We start from the raw sequence: 17,725 nt of genomic DNA, 5'->3' as shown, positions 1-17,725 counted from the left end.
AACACAGCTTTGCTAGTGGGGGGAGAACAGTTCCTGGTTGAAGGGAAAAGAAAACCTACCGAAATTGAGGTACCAACACTCATGATGCTATGCGCAAGTACAGTGGATTGGGTTTTGGTAATTCCATGTGTGGTATTACCTCACAATAATTACCAGAGGGCTTGTAATGAGCTCTTACAAAGTCATATAAAAGCTCGAATTGCTTCTGCTTACAACCAAGCACTTTAGAATGCAATTTCATAAATACAGATGCAGAAAGGGAAAATGGAAGGTATTCAAAACTGTGAGCAACCCATTTAAACAGTTTAGGATTTAATTTGATTTTAAGGGACTATCCTTGTGACTCGTGAACACCCAAAGGGGTGCCTTCTAAGCTTAATGTTATATCAGCTCAGCTGGATATGCCCATGGCCCACCCACCGTCCATCTCCTTTCAAGGTAATATACCTGGTACATGTCGCCCTGGGCCTACAGCATGCTCCCTCACACACCTCACTGTCCACGCTGCAAGTTCTCTGAACATATAGTCCTGATTCTGTGAAGCTGGCCAGGCAGCCCCTACAACAACACACAGATAGCAGAAGCTTTAGCTGTGTAAGAGTCATCTCCCATTGCTAATTGTTTGATTCCAAGATGGAAATAGAAAGGGGACGATTGCAAGAAAATCAGCAATATGATTAAAAACAAAATGTAGAGTACGAAAAATGAAAAGAAAATATACGAGTGCCAACCTAAGCTGGCTTGATCATCATTGACATTTCCAGGCAGTGAAAGTACATTTTCGGCCAAAAAAAGCCCAGATTTACGCCTGTAAAATATTCCCAAAAGGAAACCTAGAGGGTGTACATCTATTCACACTTGCACTATTGTGCTGCTCGACTGTGCACACTTGAGGAGGCGTGAATCGCAAGCAAGTGGTGAGAAGTGGGTTTACCAAGGTGCAGTTAGGGCTGTGTGTTTGTAATTGGAACGAACACATCAGTTTGTGTACACGCACACATTCCTCTCCAAGCCTTTCTCAACCCGGACATTTTTGGAGATTTTCTCCTGCAACGTAGTGGAGTAATTATTTTTTCTGAGGTGGGAAAGGGAATACACATGCTCAAACTTTGTGGCGGTGCAGGGAAAGAAGGTTCTATATGGGGAAATCTTTTTCCCATGATAAAAAAGAAATACAAATATGTGCAAGCCACAGCAGGTCTGCCTTCCTCAATGCAATTGAGGAACATCCGAAATGTGTTATGAGCGTCAGTTCTGCCTGCTGCAGCGTCCCGGACCTCCAAGTTAATGGGAAGTGTTGTGAATAAGGATGGATAAACATGCTCCAATGTGCAGAAGGACCTCCTAGGGTGAAGATTTACTATTCATTTTGTGAATCGCCCCGAACTTTTTAATGCACAGGTTAAAATATTTCAATTATCAAAAGTGAGCATTTAGCACACAAGGGCATATGGGCACCCCACCCCACCCCACATTTTAAGACTTTTTTCGATTCTTGGGATTCGAGCCTGGAGGATGTGTTAGAAGGTTCGTTGTCAAAGCTGGAGGAATTCTTGGAACTAACGAAACAAATGTACTTTTTTTTTTACTATTTAGTGCTAAGATTCATAACAACTTAATCAGAAGCTAGCAATCAAACACCTCAAGTTATTTTGCGCTATAATCTGTTTGCCTGGCAAGTGTATTGAGCCACAAGGAATGTTACAACAGGGGGTGTTAGAAGCCCTCATCCAGATTCCAATTCTGAACTAGTGTGTTTCAGGGAGAGCTCCTAGAACCTGGAATTTCATCCCTACCACTAGCAAGACAATTCCAGCCTACAGGACTGTAGGAAAAACACGCTAACCAATCTCCACTTCTGCATGGATCTGGCATATGGCATAACCTGGCAGTTGTTGTAAGTCTTTGAGAAGGTCTAGTCAGCGCCAGGATACCTTTGAGGTGAACGATGAGGGTGGAATTAATAATAATGATAAACCTCTATATTCCTTTTAATTTCATTAACCTATCTGCCAGCCATATTAACAAATTTGACTTTCACAGTTAAAATTCATTACAAAATTTGAGATTTGGGTCTTCAACCCAGTAAGATTGTTATTTTAAATCGGCCCACAACTTTGAAATAACCTGAGATCGAATGCAATCTGTATTATTTATAATATTTATAATATAATGTAATATAATATAATGTAATATAATATAATATAATAAATATAATACAATGCAATATAATATATTCTCTACAGATTACCATATTCATTTTCCTATACATAACTTTATTAGCAGATTATTCCTGCTGACATTCACCACATTAGTGTTTTAATTGCTATAACATGTTGTAATCTACTTGCCCAAATCTGAAGTGGTCTGTCCCTCTTAGGTCTACTCTGCACCACATAAAGCTTCCAAATACATAAATTAATAAACCTTCTCGTAACTGGTGCGACATGTTGCACGCTAACGTGCCACCCTTTCACGGTCCCTTGGAGCGATGTGCATTATAAGGGCAGGCTGTAAGGTAGGAGAATTGTCTTACCTGTAGAATGACCATGAATGTGAAGTAGACGATGTGGGCGTGGTGAAACTGCTCAATGAGATTCAAAGGAAGGAAGGTCAGAACATTATATTTGGTGGTCTTGATGGAATTGTCCTGAAAGAATTGAAACAGAAAATTACCCATTTCTGAAAAGTTCCTGATCAAAATGCTTAATCAATTCTCTGGGTGGGCCTCCTAAGGGTAAAGGAAAGGGATATTTCTTGGTTCCAGGCCTTAGGCACGTTGGACTATAAATCTGGCATCCTATGGTATCGCTATAAGGCCACACTTCTGTTAAAAGCTTTTTCTATGAACTCTACAAGTATCTGGTGTGAAAGCTAGAAAAAACATCAAGGTTACATTTATGATAAATGTTCTCCAAATGCCCTCTAAAAGGAAACATCAACGAGTCCGCCAACAGCAATACATTTAGGGAAAGGGGAGTCGGTCTTAACCTTCCTTAATCTGAGCTGAACTTCAATCCCTAAAGGATCTACAAATCTCAGCATGGGAACGTGTATACCTGCTGCTCAGATTTACAAACTGGTATACTCAGGCAAGAGCACAGTTTTCGTAACCAGCAAAGTATTTGCTAGGTTGCATTGTAGGCGTTCTGCAAATGCAGCAACCTGATATGACCTAGCCAGTAATGCATTTGCCCCTATACCTTTAGCATTTATAGGTGTAAATATCTACTTTATTAGACTAGTTTCAAATACAGCTTAGTAATATGCTGTATCCTTGAGGTTTTATAACTTAAGGTTGTTGCACTAAGTCATACAATATTTCACTGCTTTTTATGCCAGGGTCAAAGGCATCTCCGCTCTCCATATGATGTTGGTGAAATTACACTACCAGTCCACAAACCTACATATAGCCTTCTTTGTGATGACTCCCCTTTAAACAAACAAGTGTTCATACCTATGCTTTATTAGCTTAATGCTTCGAAAAGCCTATGTCTTTGTCTCTCTAAAATCAACAAAACTAACAAAACAAACATTGGCAAAGCCAATAGCTCTGGCAATGGCAAGTCTACTATGCTTTTCTTTTATTTCTTTTTTGGACAAAACATAAGCAAAATACATTACAAGTGCAAAAGTAACCAAGTAAAAACGATACCACCGTTTAAAGATGGTGCGCATATGTTTGCAAAAACAAGTTTAAAAAAGTACTCATACCCATTGAAAAGATGAATTAAAAAGAAAAAAGCGGAAATTAAAGCAGAGATTGGTTTTCCAGCCCTAGAACTGAAGCAGACTAGTTTCAAGCGTAAGAGCAAAATGCTCTCAGTCACAGTGAAGAAAGCCAATGGCTGAACAATTGGCACTTACTGTGGGCTGCGGGGGGCAGAAACAAATGACAACAGACGAAGGGTTGCAGAGAAGCAGTTGCTAACCTTTTCACATATGCGGTCTACCACTGAATGACTATTGAAGGCCGCTGACCCCACCTAAGCAATTTGTATGATTTAAGTCTTAAAACAAATACACACAACTTCAGAAAAAGTACACATTGAACAAGTTACTTACCTTCGGTAACACATTATCTGGTAGAGACAGGATCTAGCTGCAGAGTCCTTACTTTAGAATCTTCCCCAGGCATAAGACTGGATTCAGAAGCTTTTCCCATAGCACGTCCACGCATTGGTAGAGGGCTTTGCACGACTTCGTATTAACGTCATCCACCGGATGTGACATCAACCAAGACAATATAACTCCCCCGCCTACTTGCTGACGTCAGTTTCTTCCCTAACTATTTTCTGCGCTCAAAATGTGGAGCCACATATAGAAACTGCCTAATGAAACAGTGCGCTAAAATAAAATAAGACACTCTTGTGTCAAATAATCACTGAATTCTTCAAGTTTTTTTTTGAAGGATATGAATGACCATAATGAAATCTTTGAGACAAAAGAAGACTAATTTCGCAGACCGGGGAGGATCATTAAGAAATCTGCCTCTAGATTCTGTCTCTACCAGATAATGTGTTACCGAAGGTAAGTAACTTGTTCATCTGATAGAGACATATAGCCGCAGATTCCTTATTTTGGAATCAGATACCAAAATGATACCATCCCCGGAGGAGGGTCTGCGAACGTAGACCATTAAAAGTCTCATTCTAGAACAAAAACGGTCCAGAACAAGGGAAGAAGACTGGATATTCATAGTAATGTAGGTGAAGAATAACACACTCTACCACATAAAACCTACTGGAAAGAACCACAGGTAAGTAAGGTTGTAAGACTTTAAAACCATGGGAATAAAATATCAATGTTAGTATGACAAATCTGTTTCAGAAGCCCACTAACAATATGAGTGTAAATGTATTTACATCCTTAATAGAATCCAAACCAATGATTTCTTACCTCACAATAACTGTGGACAGGACAACAGTAACAAAAGTCATAAAAGCATGGGGATAACATTACCCACGACAAAAAGACAACGTCGCCAAATGACCTTATGAATATAAACCCATTTGGTCTTATATCCCGGCCCGAACCTTACCCTGTGAAATACACAGAGAAAAGTCAATATCCCATGGAGAATACATAATGAATTTTCTATTAAAAAGAAGTCAAAGACAACAATGATTGGCAGAAAAGCAGTCTTTCCTTAGGAAAAAGAAATAAAGATGATACAATACCCCTAGGATATCTTTAATAGATATAGTGACGTAGGAGGAAAATAAATAAACGCGTATGAATCAACAAAAGAAAATTCATATATACAGATATAAAGAACAAAGTCAAATAAAAAGCAGACAACACCGTCATAACAGTATGGAACTATAGGAGATCATACCACTTAGGATAGCAACAGCCATCCAACCCATCAGAGTAATGCAAGTTGCCTGAGACACTACCATTAATCAATAATAGTATAAAGTTGAATAAGATATTAAGCAAGAAAACGAAACTTTGAGAGCCTAGCGAAAACCAAGGTAAGTACGTGACCTTACTTTATGATTAGAGACCCATCTACAGATGATCTGGAAAAAAGTCCCGTATTCAGACACCGAACCGGAAAATGTAAAGAAATCCATAATAAAAGAATCTGACCGATCTATAAAATAAAGGTCAATTTGTATATGTTATCTCGGGTCCATACTTCGTAAAGTGTGAACCCAACCACAAGCTACTAGAGTCAGGTAAATGATGAAAAGAGTTGTCCTCTAGAAGAGCAACAATCCTGTATGATAGGATAAAAAGTCAACTACACAAAGTAGAAGCTATGAGGCCAGCACCTACTTCCCTTATGGACCAACATAAATAAACACCTTCATAGAGAAGGAAAGGTACACCATTAGAGGGTAATATCCTTGAGAAAAGAAGAAAATCTTTAGTATTCACGCAAAGCGTTATAACAACCTCAAAAGAGTCAAGAATATGAAGTACTCTTTATAATAGAAGCAATAGAATCGACCGAGGGACAACATCTGCCTGGACACCTATAGCAGCATGCCATAATAGCAGGAAAACAAAAAAATCATGCTCAAGGAACACATACAAACACACAGTGTCTACATAAAGGGGTACCAAACTTCACAAATGTTTGATATCATGTGTCAGAGAAGACCTGACACAGGGGGTGGAACGCTGCACTTTCAAGTGAAAGTCTAATGGTGTACAACCTGGGCAATCCCAGCTCAACACACACATATTTCGAAATGCGCACCATGGCATACAAATATACTTCACATAGAGTAAGGTTCATACCATGAGGTATCAACTCTTGAGCTTGAGCTCTTCTTTAGCATAAAGCAAACTGCAAGATCTGTATGTCAGGTCTCAATTAAAAACAAAATGTATATAAACCTCTGAAAAACTGTACTCGACTTTACATGACTGTACATGACTTTCTCATGACTTCTGCACCAAGCAGTAACTAAAAATCAAGAAAGCTACATATCAATGAAATTAATTCTGCAGAATAGATCCATAATTTTCCTATAATCCTGGCTGACCAGAACTAAGGGTCATTGAAAACTGTGTAAAGAACTACAAGGTTATCTAAAAAAAACATAAACACCTGCTTTAAGCAGAAACACCAAACTGGTTGCCACCAGATGAAATACACATTCTAACTCAATCACATATAAACCCTTCTTTTCACACAAGTCAGAAAAGAGAACTCAACCAGAACATTCAAATACATATCTAGGTGGTTTTGTCACACAGACCAGCTGTGAATCATCGTCAAGCTGAATCAGCACATTCACCAAATAAATGTACACCATCAAACGGCATATCTTTCAGGCTATCTTGGTACAGGGTCTGAAAACCCAGACTGACCCAGCCATGCATGTTTGCGCAGTGCAACTGACTGAGCCATAGCTCTACCCATGGAATCGGTGGTGTCCATACTAAATTTTATAGTGAATGTCACTGCTTTCTTGCAACCTAGTACCACCTGCAGGAGTTCACTCCTGGCTTCTTCTAAAAGAAAAGGCAGCCGCTTCACCTCATTAGCGGCTGCCATTAGGTGGTTGAAGAAAGTCTGCGAATCGTCATTGGAATGCCCTTGGTGAAATCTGGGAGGACAATATACAGGCATACAAATGTCATGCAGCATCACTTCAAACTTGTTTTCTGGTGCAATTTCAAACTTATGAGGGACCGCAAAACTCACAACAATTATGTCAGGGATCTTAGATTTAAAAGACCCGCAATAATACAAGCCATACTGTTAACAAAGGGGCCGTAACAGCACAGAGTGTTCAACGGAAAAGGTACAATGACTTTTTAAACATGCTAGGTAAAAATCTGATCTTGGACTACTGTGATGGGACACAGACACTGATAAACTGAAACAGCTTTATGTAGGGATGTAGTTTTCATTAAAATATGAAGAGTTTGTGATTTTTGTCTGAGTTTGCTTTAAAGGCCACACAATGTACAATGGTAGTGTAAGGTACTCGTAGTCTATGAGAGTAAGGAAGGCGCAAGTGAAGCTTGAAATAACTTTAGTGCACTTGGATACAGATGTTATCATTGTGAGGATGGACAATAGACAAGAATTATGCAATTCTGCGGTCGCTGCTTTTTTTCATAATTAAGAATTTGCTGCCTTTGCCACATAATCCATCATTTGCTGCATGATCTGAGATTTTTACAGAAAAAGTTTGTTTCTAGCTCAAACTGATCAAAAGTTTAAAAAAATGTGGTGATATGTGTTTGTATGCATTGGCAGACTCTTCGCAAAGGTTAACTGGCCGGTCATATTTCAGTTGTTTATTTATGTATTTGGTTGTCAAATTGGCACTAATGAAATGATATATTTGCCCAGAGAGTAGAACCATGTGTAAAAATTACACAATATTGAAGTTATACTATAATAAAAATGTGCTGTATAATTCACCTAATTTTGCTGCATACTTTAGTCAAAGCTGCCGCACTATGTGGTGCTCCCCCCGCATGATCCCAGTGACCATGACGATAGAGTAAATAGACATGCATCAAAAATTATTTTATGTAATTGAAGGAATATGGGACTGTACTTTTTCCGTTTTGCAAATGATTTAACTTCGAACGTGTTAAGAAAATGTGGGATTGTCTGTCGTGCTGGTGGATTGTCACTTTTTTTTTATCTGTTTATTGATTAGGCAGCAAAGTTGACCCACACCGGTTAGTACATAGCACTTGATTACAACTGCTAAATCTGCAGATAAGTTCAGACAGTAAAACTATTCACATTTCTTCACCTCCCAATGACTGTCATCCCACCTGGAAAGTCACCACGAGCAAGGGGGGGTTACATAGATTGCAAACATGTTTAAAAGGAAAGCTAAGGAAAATGTGGGATCACCACTAAAGTGAATACATAAAATATACTTCATACAAAAAGACAAACTTACTGCATACTTCCGCCGACCGAAGCACAGGAAGCTCTTCTTAGTTGAAGAATGATAGGTCCGGTCATTAGCTCTCACCTCCCATGTGTAATCTGAAATTAGAACAATGGAAGGAGTGTCAGAGGTTACAGTTCGCGCTACATAAAACTCTGGAAAAATATACAATAACATTGTGCACTTTTTTATAATGCTGATTTGCCACCTATAAACTCAGCATGTCATTGGTTTACTATATAGTGGCAGAGGGAAAGTGTTATACGTGATGTCGTGCATTGTGAATAGCAAGGGGGATTTTTAAGTCTCCTAAAAATCTTTGCTCACCGGGCTTTTTCTTCTTTTTGCCCCCTCTGTTCAATGAAGTGTCCATCTCCTTGATCCGGAAAGCCTCACGGCACCTAGAGGGAGGAGGAAGAAATGATACATTAATGTAGGTCTTAAAGACAGATGCCATTTTGCATAAGACAAACAAGCATGTGCAATGCAATAGGTCTCGCATTACTGATAGTTTGAGGTATTGGCGTTGCAAATAATAACGCAACGCCAATAGCTCATACTTTCAGTACTGCGAGACCGAGTGCATTGCAAATGCTTGAGTATTGAGCCAGGAACCAGCATGTATGTCTCGGTGCAGTACCGTAAGCTGCTTCTAGAGGTCCCTAGTGAGCAAGGCACCAGCACTGCATGTCTCGCTGCAGTACCGCATGTCTTGCTGCAGTACAGTAAACTGCTCCTAGAGGTCCCTAGTGAGCAAGGCACTAGCACTGCGTGTCTAGGTGCAGTACCGTAACCTGCTCCTAGAGGTCCCTTGTGAGCAAGGCACCAACACTGCATGTTCAGTGCAGTACCGCAGCTGCTCCTAGAGGTCCCTAGTGAGCAAGGCACCAGCATTGCATGTCTCCGTGCAGTACCGCAAGCTGCTCCTAGAGGTCCCTAGTAAGCAAGGCACCAGCACTGTGGACCTCTTTTGGTCACATATGGTACTGCACCCTGCAGAAGCTATGGTAAATCCACCCAACCCATAATCCATTGCATGCAAGACAGTACTACGAGTACATTCAAATAGCTATGTCCATATATACAATTAGTAGCTTTAAAATGTGACAAAATAATTATTACATTAATATGGGATTAGGTTGTACTCTGTGTGGAGCTGATTAAGAGACATTTTTAGACGTTCTCATATAAATGTGAGATGTTCTAGTGAGCGAAGTAACCACTGCCAGCCTAGCTTAGGACCAAGTGTGTGTCTTGCCTGAAGCCTTTGAAGAAAATAGTGCTTTAAGGCTGTAATTAAAACCTAGGGAGTAACAACACATGTAACAAGAGGGTGTCCTTATGGGAGGTTACAAGAAGAGACAAGGCAGTATTAAGGAGGGACTACTAAGCCTATTGACCAATGAAAAGCCCTAATTTACAAAGGACTGTAGACAATTAAAAAGCTGGTCGGAAAGTGGACGGAGCTTTATGCCCATATCCTGAATACAGCCTGTCTTGAAGAGACAGCGCAATCGCTGTCTTGGCGAGACCTAAAAAGTAGCAGTAAGCGTTAATACTGTTCTGAATACTAGAAAGCTCATAAAAAACTCTCTTTGATTCTGTTTCACAGTCCCAATGGCGCATACACGTGAGAGTCACATATTACTTAACTATGCACATTGGTAGTCCATGGCACATTTAGTATGAGCGTCTCTGTGGTGCGGACCCAATTGAAAGTCTCTATGGTAAGTAACATGCTTTATGGGCAGATGCATGCAAAAGTCTTGATGGTGCATTCCTCTCTGTCATACAATCTTTTCGGTACTTGCACAATGGAATATTTATATAACCCGTCATCGGAAATTATTTATGTAGTACACTGGGGTTGATTACGAGTTCCTCATTATATGCATAAACTCCCGTTTAGGTATGGGTCGGAATTACGGGTTTGAAGGTATTTAACAAGTTTGAAGTTTTATCAGTTGGTGGAACTAAGGAGCTTTGATTTTCTTTCTTGGAGTCATCTGAAATGCCCAACTCCTGTAGACTCACTTTTCTAGGTAGGATTTCACAGTCATTCTACCTTCCAGTGAAGCAGGAATGAATTCTCAGAGTGGGATCGCATGCCAATCACTGTCTTCACTTGCCAGCAGTCTTCTTAACCATATAACAGGGGTTTAAATAATCTTGATTTTACTGGTAGCAGCTAGAGATAGCCAGGTTCTTTGTGCCGGAGAATGGTGGCCTCTCTTGTTGCCAGCCACCACAACACTGTAGGAAGAATAGGATCAAAGGTGCATACTAGTTGATATACATGTTGATTTATACACTAAATAAAACAAATCATTGATTTCTCTGCAACAAAAGATTCATCTAAATGAGTACACGCTGTCTTAGGTGCCCTTCTTTTGTCTTTTAAAACTTAAATGCAGGCTTTGAAAGCCTTGCCATTTCACAACACAGAAAGGACATCACTACAAGGGTGGTGGGGCCTTCCCTCAACCAGGCTACCATTCCAAAGAAGGACCTACCATCACACTTAAAGATCAGCAGGGAAAGGTTCTGAAGAAAGTACTCCTGCCAACGAGGCAGGAGTCCTTCCGTCAAAACTTGAATGCCAGATGTCATGGCGGCTGGCGGATATTTGTTCTTTTGGAGAACCAAACACCATATTCCTTGTTTATTTGTGCAAAACAAAATATTAAAGGTCCTGCTATGCTATCCTCAGAACGCAACTGGAGAGCAGTCCCATCGGCTCTCCACCTCAAACTCCTTAGGAAAAAGAGAAATGCATACTACAAAAAAATTAAGCACACTAAAGCTGACTTCTTCAGACACCAACTTGACCAAGCTAAAAACCGGCCAAAAAAGCTCTTCGAAATTGTCAAACCAAGGAAGCTCCCCAACGGGCCCGAGATATAGATCGCCTACAACCTAACTGTCAAGAATTCTCCACCTTTTTCAATCTGAAGACTGACAACCTCATAAAGGATCTCCTTAATGACAGACCATTACACACTGATCCTCATACGGTAATCACCCAGTTATTTACACCCATCCCATGCCATTCCCCCCCTAAGGCCTGCCCCAAAAACGAGGCAGCCTGGTCTTCCTTTGAGACGTACACTGAAGACGACCTAGGCAAGATTCTCAACAACCTGAAACCGGCCAATCATTTCACTGACCCCCTCCCGGCTAATGCAGTCAAAGCCCTTTCACCTTGGCTTCTTCCACTCTGGACCAAAATCATTAACAGCTCACTCCAACAAGGCTGCATCCCGGACTCCCTCAAAGTAGGCCAAGTATCACCTATCCTAAAGAAACCCACTGCTGACCCTACTGACCTGAACAACTACCGTCCCATTTCCAATATCCCCACCTTGGCCAAATTGCTGGAAAAATGTGTAAACCGACAACTGACCAATCACATAGATCACTTCAACCTACTAAATAAACACCAATAAGGCTTCAGAGCGGGTCACAGCACTGAATCGGCCATGACACACATTCTTGATGATGCGCTACAAATCCTTAATCAGAATGGTTCGTGCTTACTCATCTTACTAGACCTCTCATCAGCCTTTGATACGGTCAAACACCAGAAACTACTAGATCTCCTGGAGCATAGGATGGGTCTGTCTGGCACGGTGCTAAAATGGTTTACGTCCTTCCTGCATAACCGTACACAAAAATTCAAGTTTAACAACGCGCTCTCCAATGCCTCCCCTGTATCTCTTGGGGTGCCGCAAGGGTCCGCACTCTCACCGTCCTTATTCAACTTGTTCATGGAATCGCTCACTGAAATCTTGCAAACATCCAATGTTCAATTTCATATGTATGCGGACGACACGCAACTATACCTCAAGATCAACTCCTTAGAGGACATTAATCTGCTCAACTCCACACTCATGATCACCCAATCTTGGTTATCAGAAAATTATCTCAAACTCAACGCATTAAAAACAGAATTCCTCCTCATAGCACCACCGGCCAAGATCCCTTTAATGCATGATCTGATCAAACAGCTCTCCGCGTTCAATGTACAACCAACTATCGTGGATTCTGCAAAATCCTTGGAGATTACTCTCGACAACAACCTCATGATGCAAAAACACATCAGTAACGCCACAAAGAGAGCTAATTTCCAGATAAGCACCCTAAGGAAGCTGAAACCCTTCCTGCCACTCGAGGACCTCAAGTTGACAGTACAAGCGCTAGTCCTCCCTTGTGTGGATTACGGAAGTGTCTCTCTGTGTGGACTACCAAAAGCTGCAACAGCGCCCTTAAGAGCGTCTATCAACTCCGCGGCAAGACTCATCACTGGCTCGAAAAGATCTGCACACATTACCCCGGACTTGAAATCCTTGAATTGGCTCCCATTTAAAGCTAGAATCCTCCTAAAAGTGGCGTGCATGACTCATAAAGCCTTACACCACAACTCTCCCAGCTACCTCGTGCAGAAACTGACAATCTCTGGTGGTCTGCGGACTTCCAGGAGTGCCGAAAACCTTTTACTGAAACCTCAAAGGTTCAACAAAAAGAAAACATATAATCGATCCTTCTCTGGGATGGCGCCCAAAATTTGGAACACTCTTCCCCCCGAAACCCGACGGAATGCCTCCTCCACCGCTTTCAAAAAAGAAGTCAAAGCGCTTCTCATGGCAAAATTTACTTGAGCACTGCATGCTGTAACTCATCCTTCTATATTTGATCTCATTTGTTTTTTATATGATTGTTCACTGCATATTTCTGTTTTGTTCCTCTTACAGCCAGTGTTATGTAAAGCGCTCTGATATCCGCAAGGATCTTGTTCGCGCTCTATAAAACTTTCTAAATAAAAAAATAAAAATAAAATAAATGCAGAGAGTTTTCGACCGAATGTGTGCAATTGATTATTTTCCTGTGCAGGACTACTAAAGCCATACATATCTGCCCCATGAGTGAAAAGCATGCATCAGAAGGCCTGTCCTAAATAATTTGACACTTACTAAAAATTGACATGCTGGTCTGTGGCTGGTTCATAGGGTATGATGGTGGAGTAAACTGAAACTCTGATTTCAGAAACCGAGCAAATTCCTCCACCTCTAAAAGAGATGAACAAACAAACAGTTTGATTGGGTGGGATATCTTTCGATTTAGGTCAGGCTCCCATTCGTACATGTCCTAAATGTGTCCCCAAAGTTGCTCTCAAGCAACATAAAATAGGCATAAGCAGGTTCACAATATATCACGTATCAATGGGCTAATAGTTGGAGATTTGCCTTGTCGAATAAAAACTGATCCGCTGTGGCTCAGTTGTTCTACTCCACTGTGGAAAGCCCTCCTACCCAAGTTCAGTGGAACAGTCAAAGTCAAGGAGCAAAGACAAAAAAGTGCCATAGTGAAAGCAGCAGACATGTTACACGTTGGCTTCTGGACTTACTAGCTTCTTAAGGCAATTCGGTCTTTAGTAAACAAAGGGGTCTTTTTAGTCCAAATGATGAAGTGCCCAATTAATTAATACTGATCCTAGGAATATTGTGATACACTAATATCGTGGACAGACTATCAAGGGAGAAACGTTTGAAAGATGAGTGCATATAGATAAAGTACAGTTTTACTATTCTTAACTCCACATCTGTGCACCTTGAAGATATATTTATATTGTGAAGGTCCATATATGTCGAGATAGGTATAGAAAATCTATCATTTCTTACCTTTCGATATTTTGGCATTCAATATTGTGTCAACGATATTAGGTGCATTTGAGATTCCTACCTCCATATTCCAGGTGATCACTGCCCGGTGGACATGACTGATAGTGTCACTTGCCAACCTTATGACTTTATGTATAGATCAGCAGCAGCTTGTATGTTTCGTGTCAGTGTCCTATGGGTAGATGGTCTTAAAATATTCAAAATTCTACAGAGTTCATGTCTGAATGCAGTGGCCACACATCGTAAGGGGAGAAAAAGGGAAAGTAATTTTGCCTCCATCTAGGGGGAAAACACATTAAGTACCTTTATCTGATAAATCTAAAACAATAAGGATCTTGCCTTAATATTTCTCACACATAATAAATAATGTTCTTGCCCCAGAACAGTCCTTAGCAATGTATGCATCTTCAGTACTTCTTTTAATTCCCTTTCAGGTGATAAAAGACCCATAAATCATTCTTTAGTCATATATAAGGTTCACAGAAGGTCTCTTGCTTAGAGCTGAGCTGTGGTCCGGGAAACACTCAGCCTATAGCAACATTAAACTCTTGATAACACAAAACAAACACTGCTGATGATACCCAAAACACACACATGGGAAGTTCATGATAATACACAAATATGCTTATGATAAACCACACCAAGAGCTCCACTAAGGAAAGAGCAAGGTCACGGCCCAGTGCAGCCGGCCTCAGGAGAGCTGGACCAGTGCTTCGGCCTGGAGTCTGGTATGCACAAGGTATCTCTCAAGTGTGTTGTGTGCGCAGTTAAAATGGCACAACTCCTCTACACAAGGAGCCAGGTTGAGGAATGTGAAGAGAGCGCACATTTGAGTGGGCACCAGATGGCCCGTGGTCTGAAAAAGGGCATCAATAGGTACCAAGGTAAAAAGTGTGTAGAGTCAACCAGTGTCACAGTTCAGCAACTTTAAAGGAACCTGTGAGGGGCAGAAGCCCAGTTCATGCAGATATCCACAAGGCCAACATAGCATGATTTTTCTGCGAGAGTGACATGCGTGATCGGCACTTGCAGCCCAAATCAGTTTGACACAGAGGGCGGGCGGGCCAAGGTAGCATATTAAACCTGTGCACTGCAAAAGTGGTCACCACAAGACCAATCTAACACTGACATATGTTTATCGCGATTGCTGTCCATCCACCAAATATACCCAAGCCATCTGACAGCACACCTGGTGTGAGCGCCGTTATATTAATATTACTTAGAGTTTCTTAGAGCGCCGTTCTTGATGATGCAGAGAGTAAGTCAGAGCACAGCTTTTGATAGGACACAAATTATCTCAACGCTCTGGTCCTAACACAGGAACTCACCCTAGCTTCGGTCTAAAAATCCGGTGTCTCTCTGAGATAGCTCCTTATAGTGGCCAGCTTGGTTACAAACTAACTGAGCGCTCTTCCTTTGCCAAGACCCAGATATAATTAGTGCTAGCTCCTGAAAATACCATTCCATTCAACAAACTTTATTTCGGTCATTGGAGGCCATAAAAAGTGGAAAATACAAATACATATATAGCTAAATTAGAACATATTTCAAAATTTAATCGACGACATGTTGTAAAAAAAAGCCACAATGCATTTTGGTTTATCCAGTGTCGTTACAACAGTTAAGAATAAGAATGATTAAAACCAGATAAAAGATATTAAAATGTTAAAAAGCTAAAAAAGACAAGGTGCAAGGAGAAATAGTTATGACTGGTGAGGTGAATTTAACATGACCCTACGCCTATGCCACATAGAATTAAGGAATCGGGACACGGCAAAAACTATGTGTGGGTGTGTATCAGATCTTAGAATTCTATACACCTCCAAACACTGCCTGCAGCCCAAATTTCTGCAAAGTGGTACGAGCCAACGCCGCCTGGCAGATTTATAGCCAGGGCAAAAAAAAAAGAACATGAATGTCGGACTCATCAGGGCTATTGCAAGTGGGACACCCAATGGAGGGATCTTTTGACCATTTGTTCGTGAATGCATGAACCGGGAGGGTCCCTATTCTAAACTGGATATACAGCTTCTTTGCGATGGAAGGCTGTATATCATCCAGAAAAGTCTCGAAGAGATACTGGGCTTTAATACTAAGAAAGTCAGCCATTAGGTGCCTGGGTTAGGTGTTCCCCTGTAGATCAGCTATTTTGAGCGATCTACAGAATCTAACTAGTTCAAGTTGTGGTATTGTAGGGGACACTTCCTCGGGATAACTCCATTAGTTAGGCATACCTAATCTAGCGCATGCTTCTTTTATGTATTTGAACCATGGCAATTTTCCTGCCCCCGGGAATCCCAAAACCGCCTTGAGTTCGGTTTGGTAGACTGCTAGTTCAGGGGTCGCCCACAGTCTGCGGCAAAAGGTCATGGTCTGAGTCCAATCTCCTCTGCTATGGGTTTGATTCCTAAATCCAGGCGCAGGGGAAAAGAGGGGTGCTTGGCGGTAGGCCCACGAGCTTTCTCATGAATTGATTCTCTATTTTGGCCAGTCCGCCAGCGGGACGGTGGCCCCAAAATTCCGCCCCGTACATTACAGCACTCCTTACTTCTAGTTTATATATCTCAGCCACCGGGCCAGGCGGTTTGTATAGGGAGTTCCTAAAGGTTTTAGCGATTCCCCCCACCATCTGCGCTAGCCTCAGGCCTGCCTTGTCAAGTTGTAGGCCCCATTCGAAGGTTTCGGACAACGTGACACCAAGGTAATCAAAGACAGTCACCCTCTCTAACAGGGTGCCATTTAAGGAGGGGTTAGGCTGAGATGTTTTGGCTGGGTTGAAGACCATAAATTTGGTCTTTGTTGTGTTAATCTCCAGCCCCCGATTTTTACAAAATGAGGAGAAACTGTCCAGAATCCTTTGAACGCCCATAGGGGATTTAGATAACAACAAGGTGTCATCCGCAAACATAATTACTGGCACCTTGCCAAGCACCAGTTTTGGGGCGTCATTATCCACTACTTCGTTTAATTGTGCCACCAGAGCGTTAATAAAAAGACAAAAATGGGTAGGGGCCAGCACACACCCCTGCCTTCCTCCTCCATTGACAGGGAAGCGGGGGTCAATTGCCTGGATTTCCCATACCTGACTTGGGCAAAATTACCTGTGTGCAATCGCATAATCAATGACAACAGGTAGGGCGGGATACCCAGTTGTTCAAGAACCTCCCACAGTTTGGCTCGGGGGACCAGATCAAAGTCCGATTTAAGGTCAACGAATATCAAATAGATGCTGCCACCCTCTATTGACACCGTCTTCCAGTATAATAGTTGGAGCTTGAAGAGCTGATCAATGGTGGAGATATTCTTCCGAAAACCAGCCTGATACGCACTCAGAATTCCATGCTCTTCCATCCAAGAGTGGAGACGCTTGAGGAGAATCCTGCCAAACAATTTCTGAGTGACGTCTATCAGGCTGATCGGCCTATAGTTGGTGGCCTATAGTTGGTGGTCAAGAGGGGAGAACCTTTCTTAAAGACAAACCTCACACTAAACTCTACACTATTGTTGATAATACCCAGATAAACTGACAGACCTATTTTTTTTTTTATTTTTTTTGGAAAACCTTTATTACAGTTTCAGAGACATACAAATATGGGCCTACAACCAACAGGCCGGCCGCTAACGCACAGTGTAAACCTAGGCACAGCTTTACATTCACATCGATGA

General features: G+C 41.4%; 1 protein-coding gene across 2 annotated transcripts in view; it reads right to left on the bottom strand.

Moving 5' to 3' along the window:
- LOC146772463 (phospholipid-transporting ATPase IK-like) overlaps positions 1-17,725 on the bottom strand; it is a 520,789-nt gene that overhangs the window by 432,320 nt on the left and 70,744 nt on the right. For both annotated transcript variants that reach the window (XM_085638338.1, XM_085638339.1), the window contains exons 2-4: positions 8,709-8,782; positions 8,391-8,479; positions 2,537-2,650 (exon numbers count right to left, since the gene is read on the bottom strand). In XM_085638338.1, coding sequence (XP_085494464.1) covers positions 2,537-2,650; positions 8,391-8,479; positions 8,709-8,754 — 249 coding nt within the window. In that variant the 5' untranslated portion in view covers positions 8,755-8,782. The remainder of the gene's footprint in view (positions 1-2,536; positions 2,651-8,390; positions 8,480-8,708; positions 8,783-17,725) is intronic.

This window comes from Triturus cristatus, chromosome 12, assembly GCF_964204655.1.
Source record: "Triturus cristatus chromosome 12, aTriCri1.1, whole genome shotgun sequence".
Taxonomy (NCBI): domain Eukaryota; kingdom Metazoa; phylum Chordata; class Amphibia; order Caudata; family Salamandridae; genus Triturus; species Triturus cristatus.
This window is presented reverse-complemented; position numbering and strand designations above follow the sequence as displayed.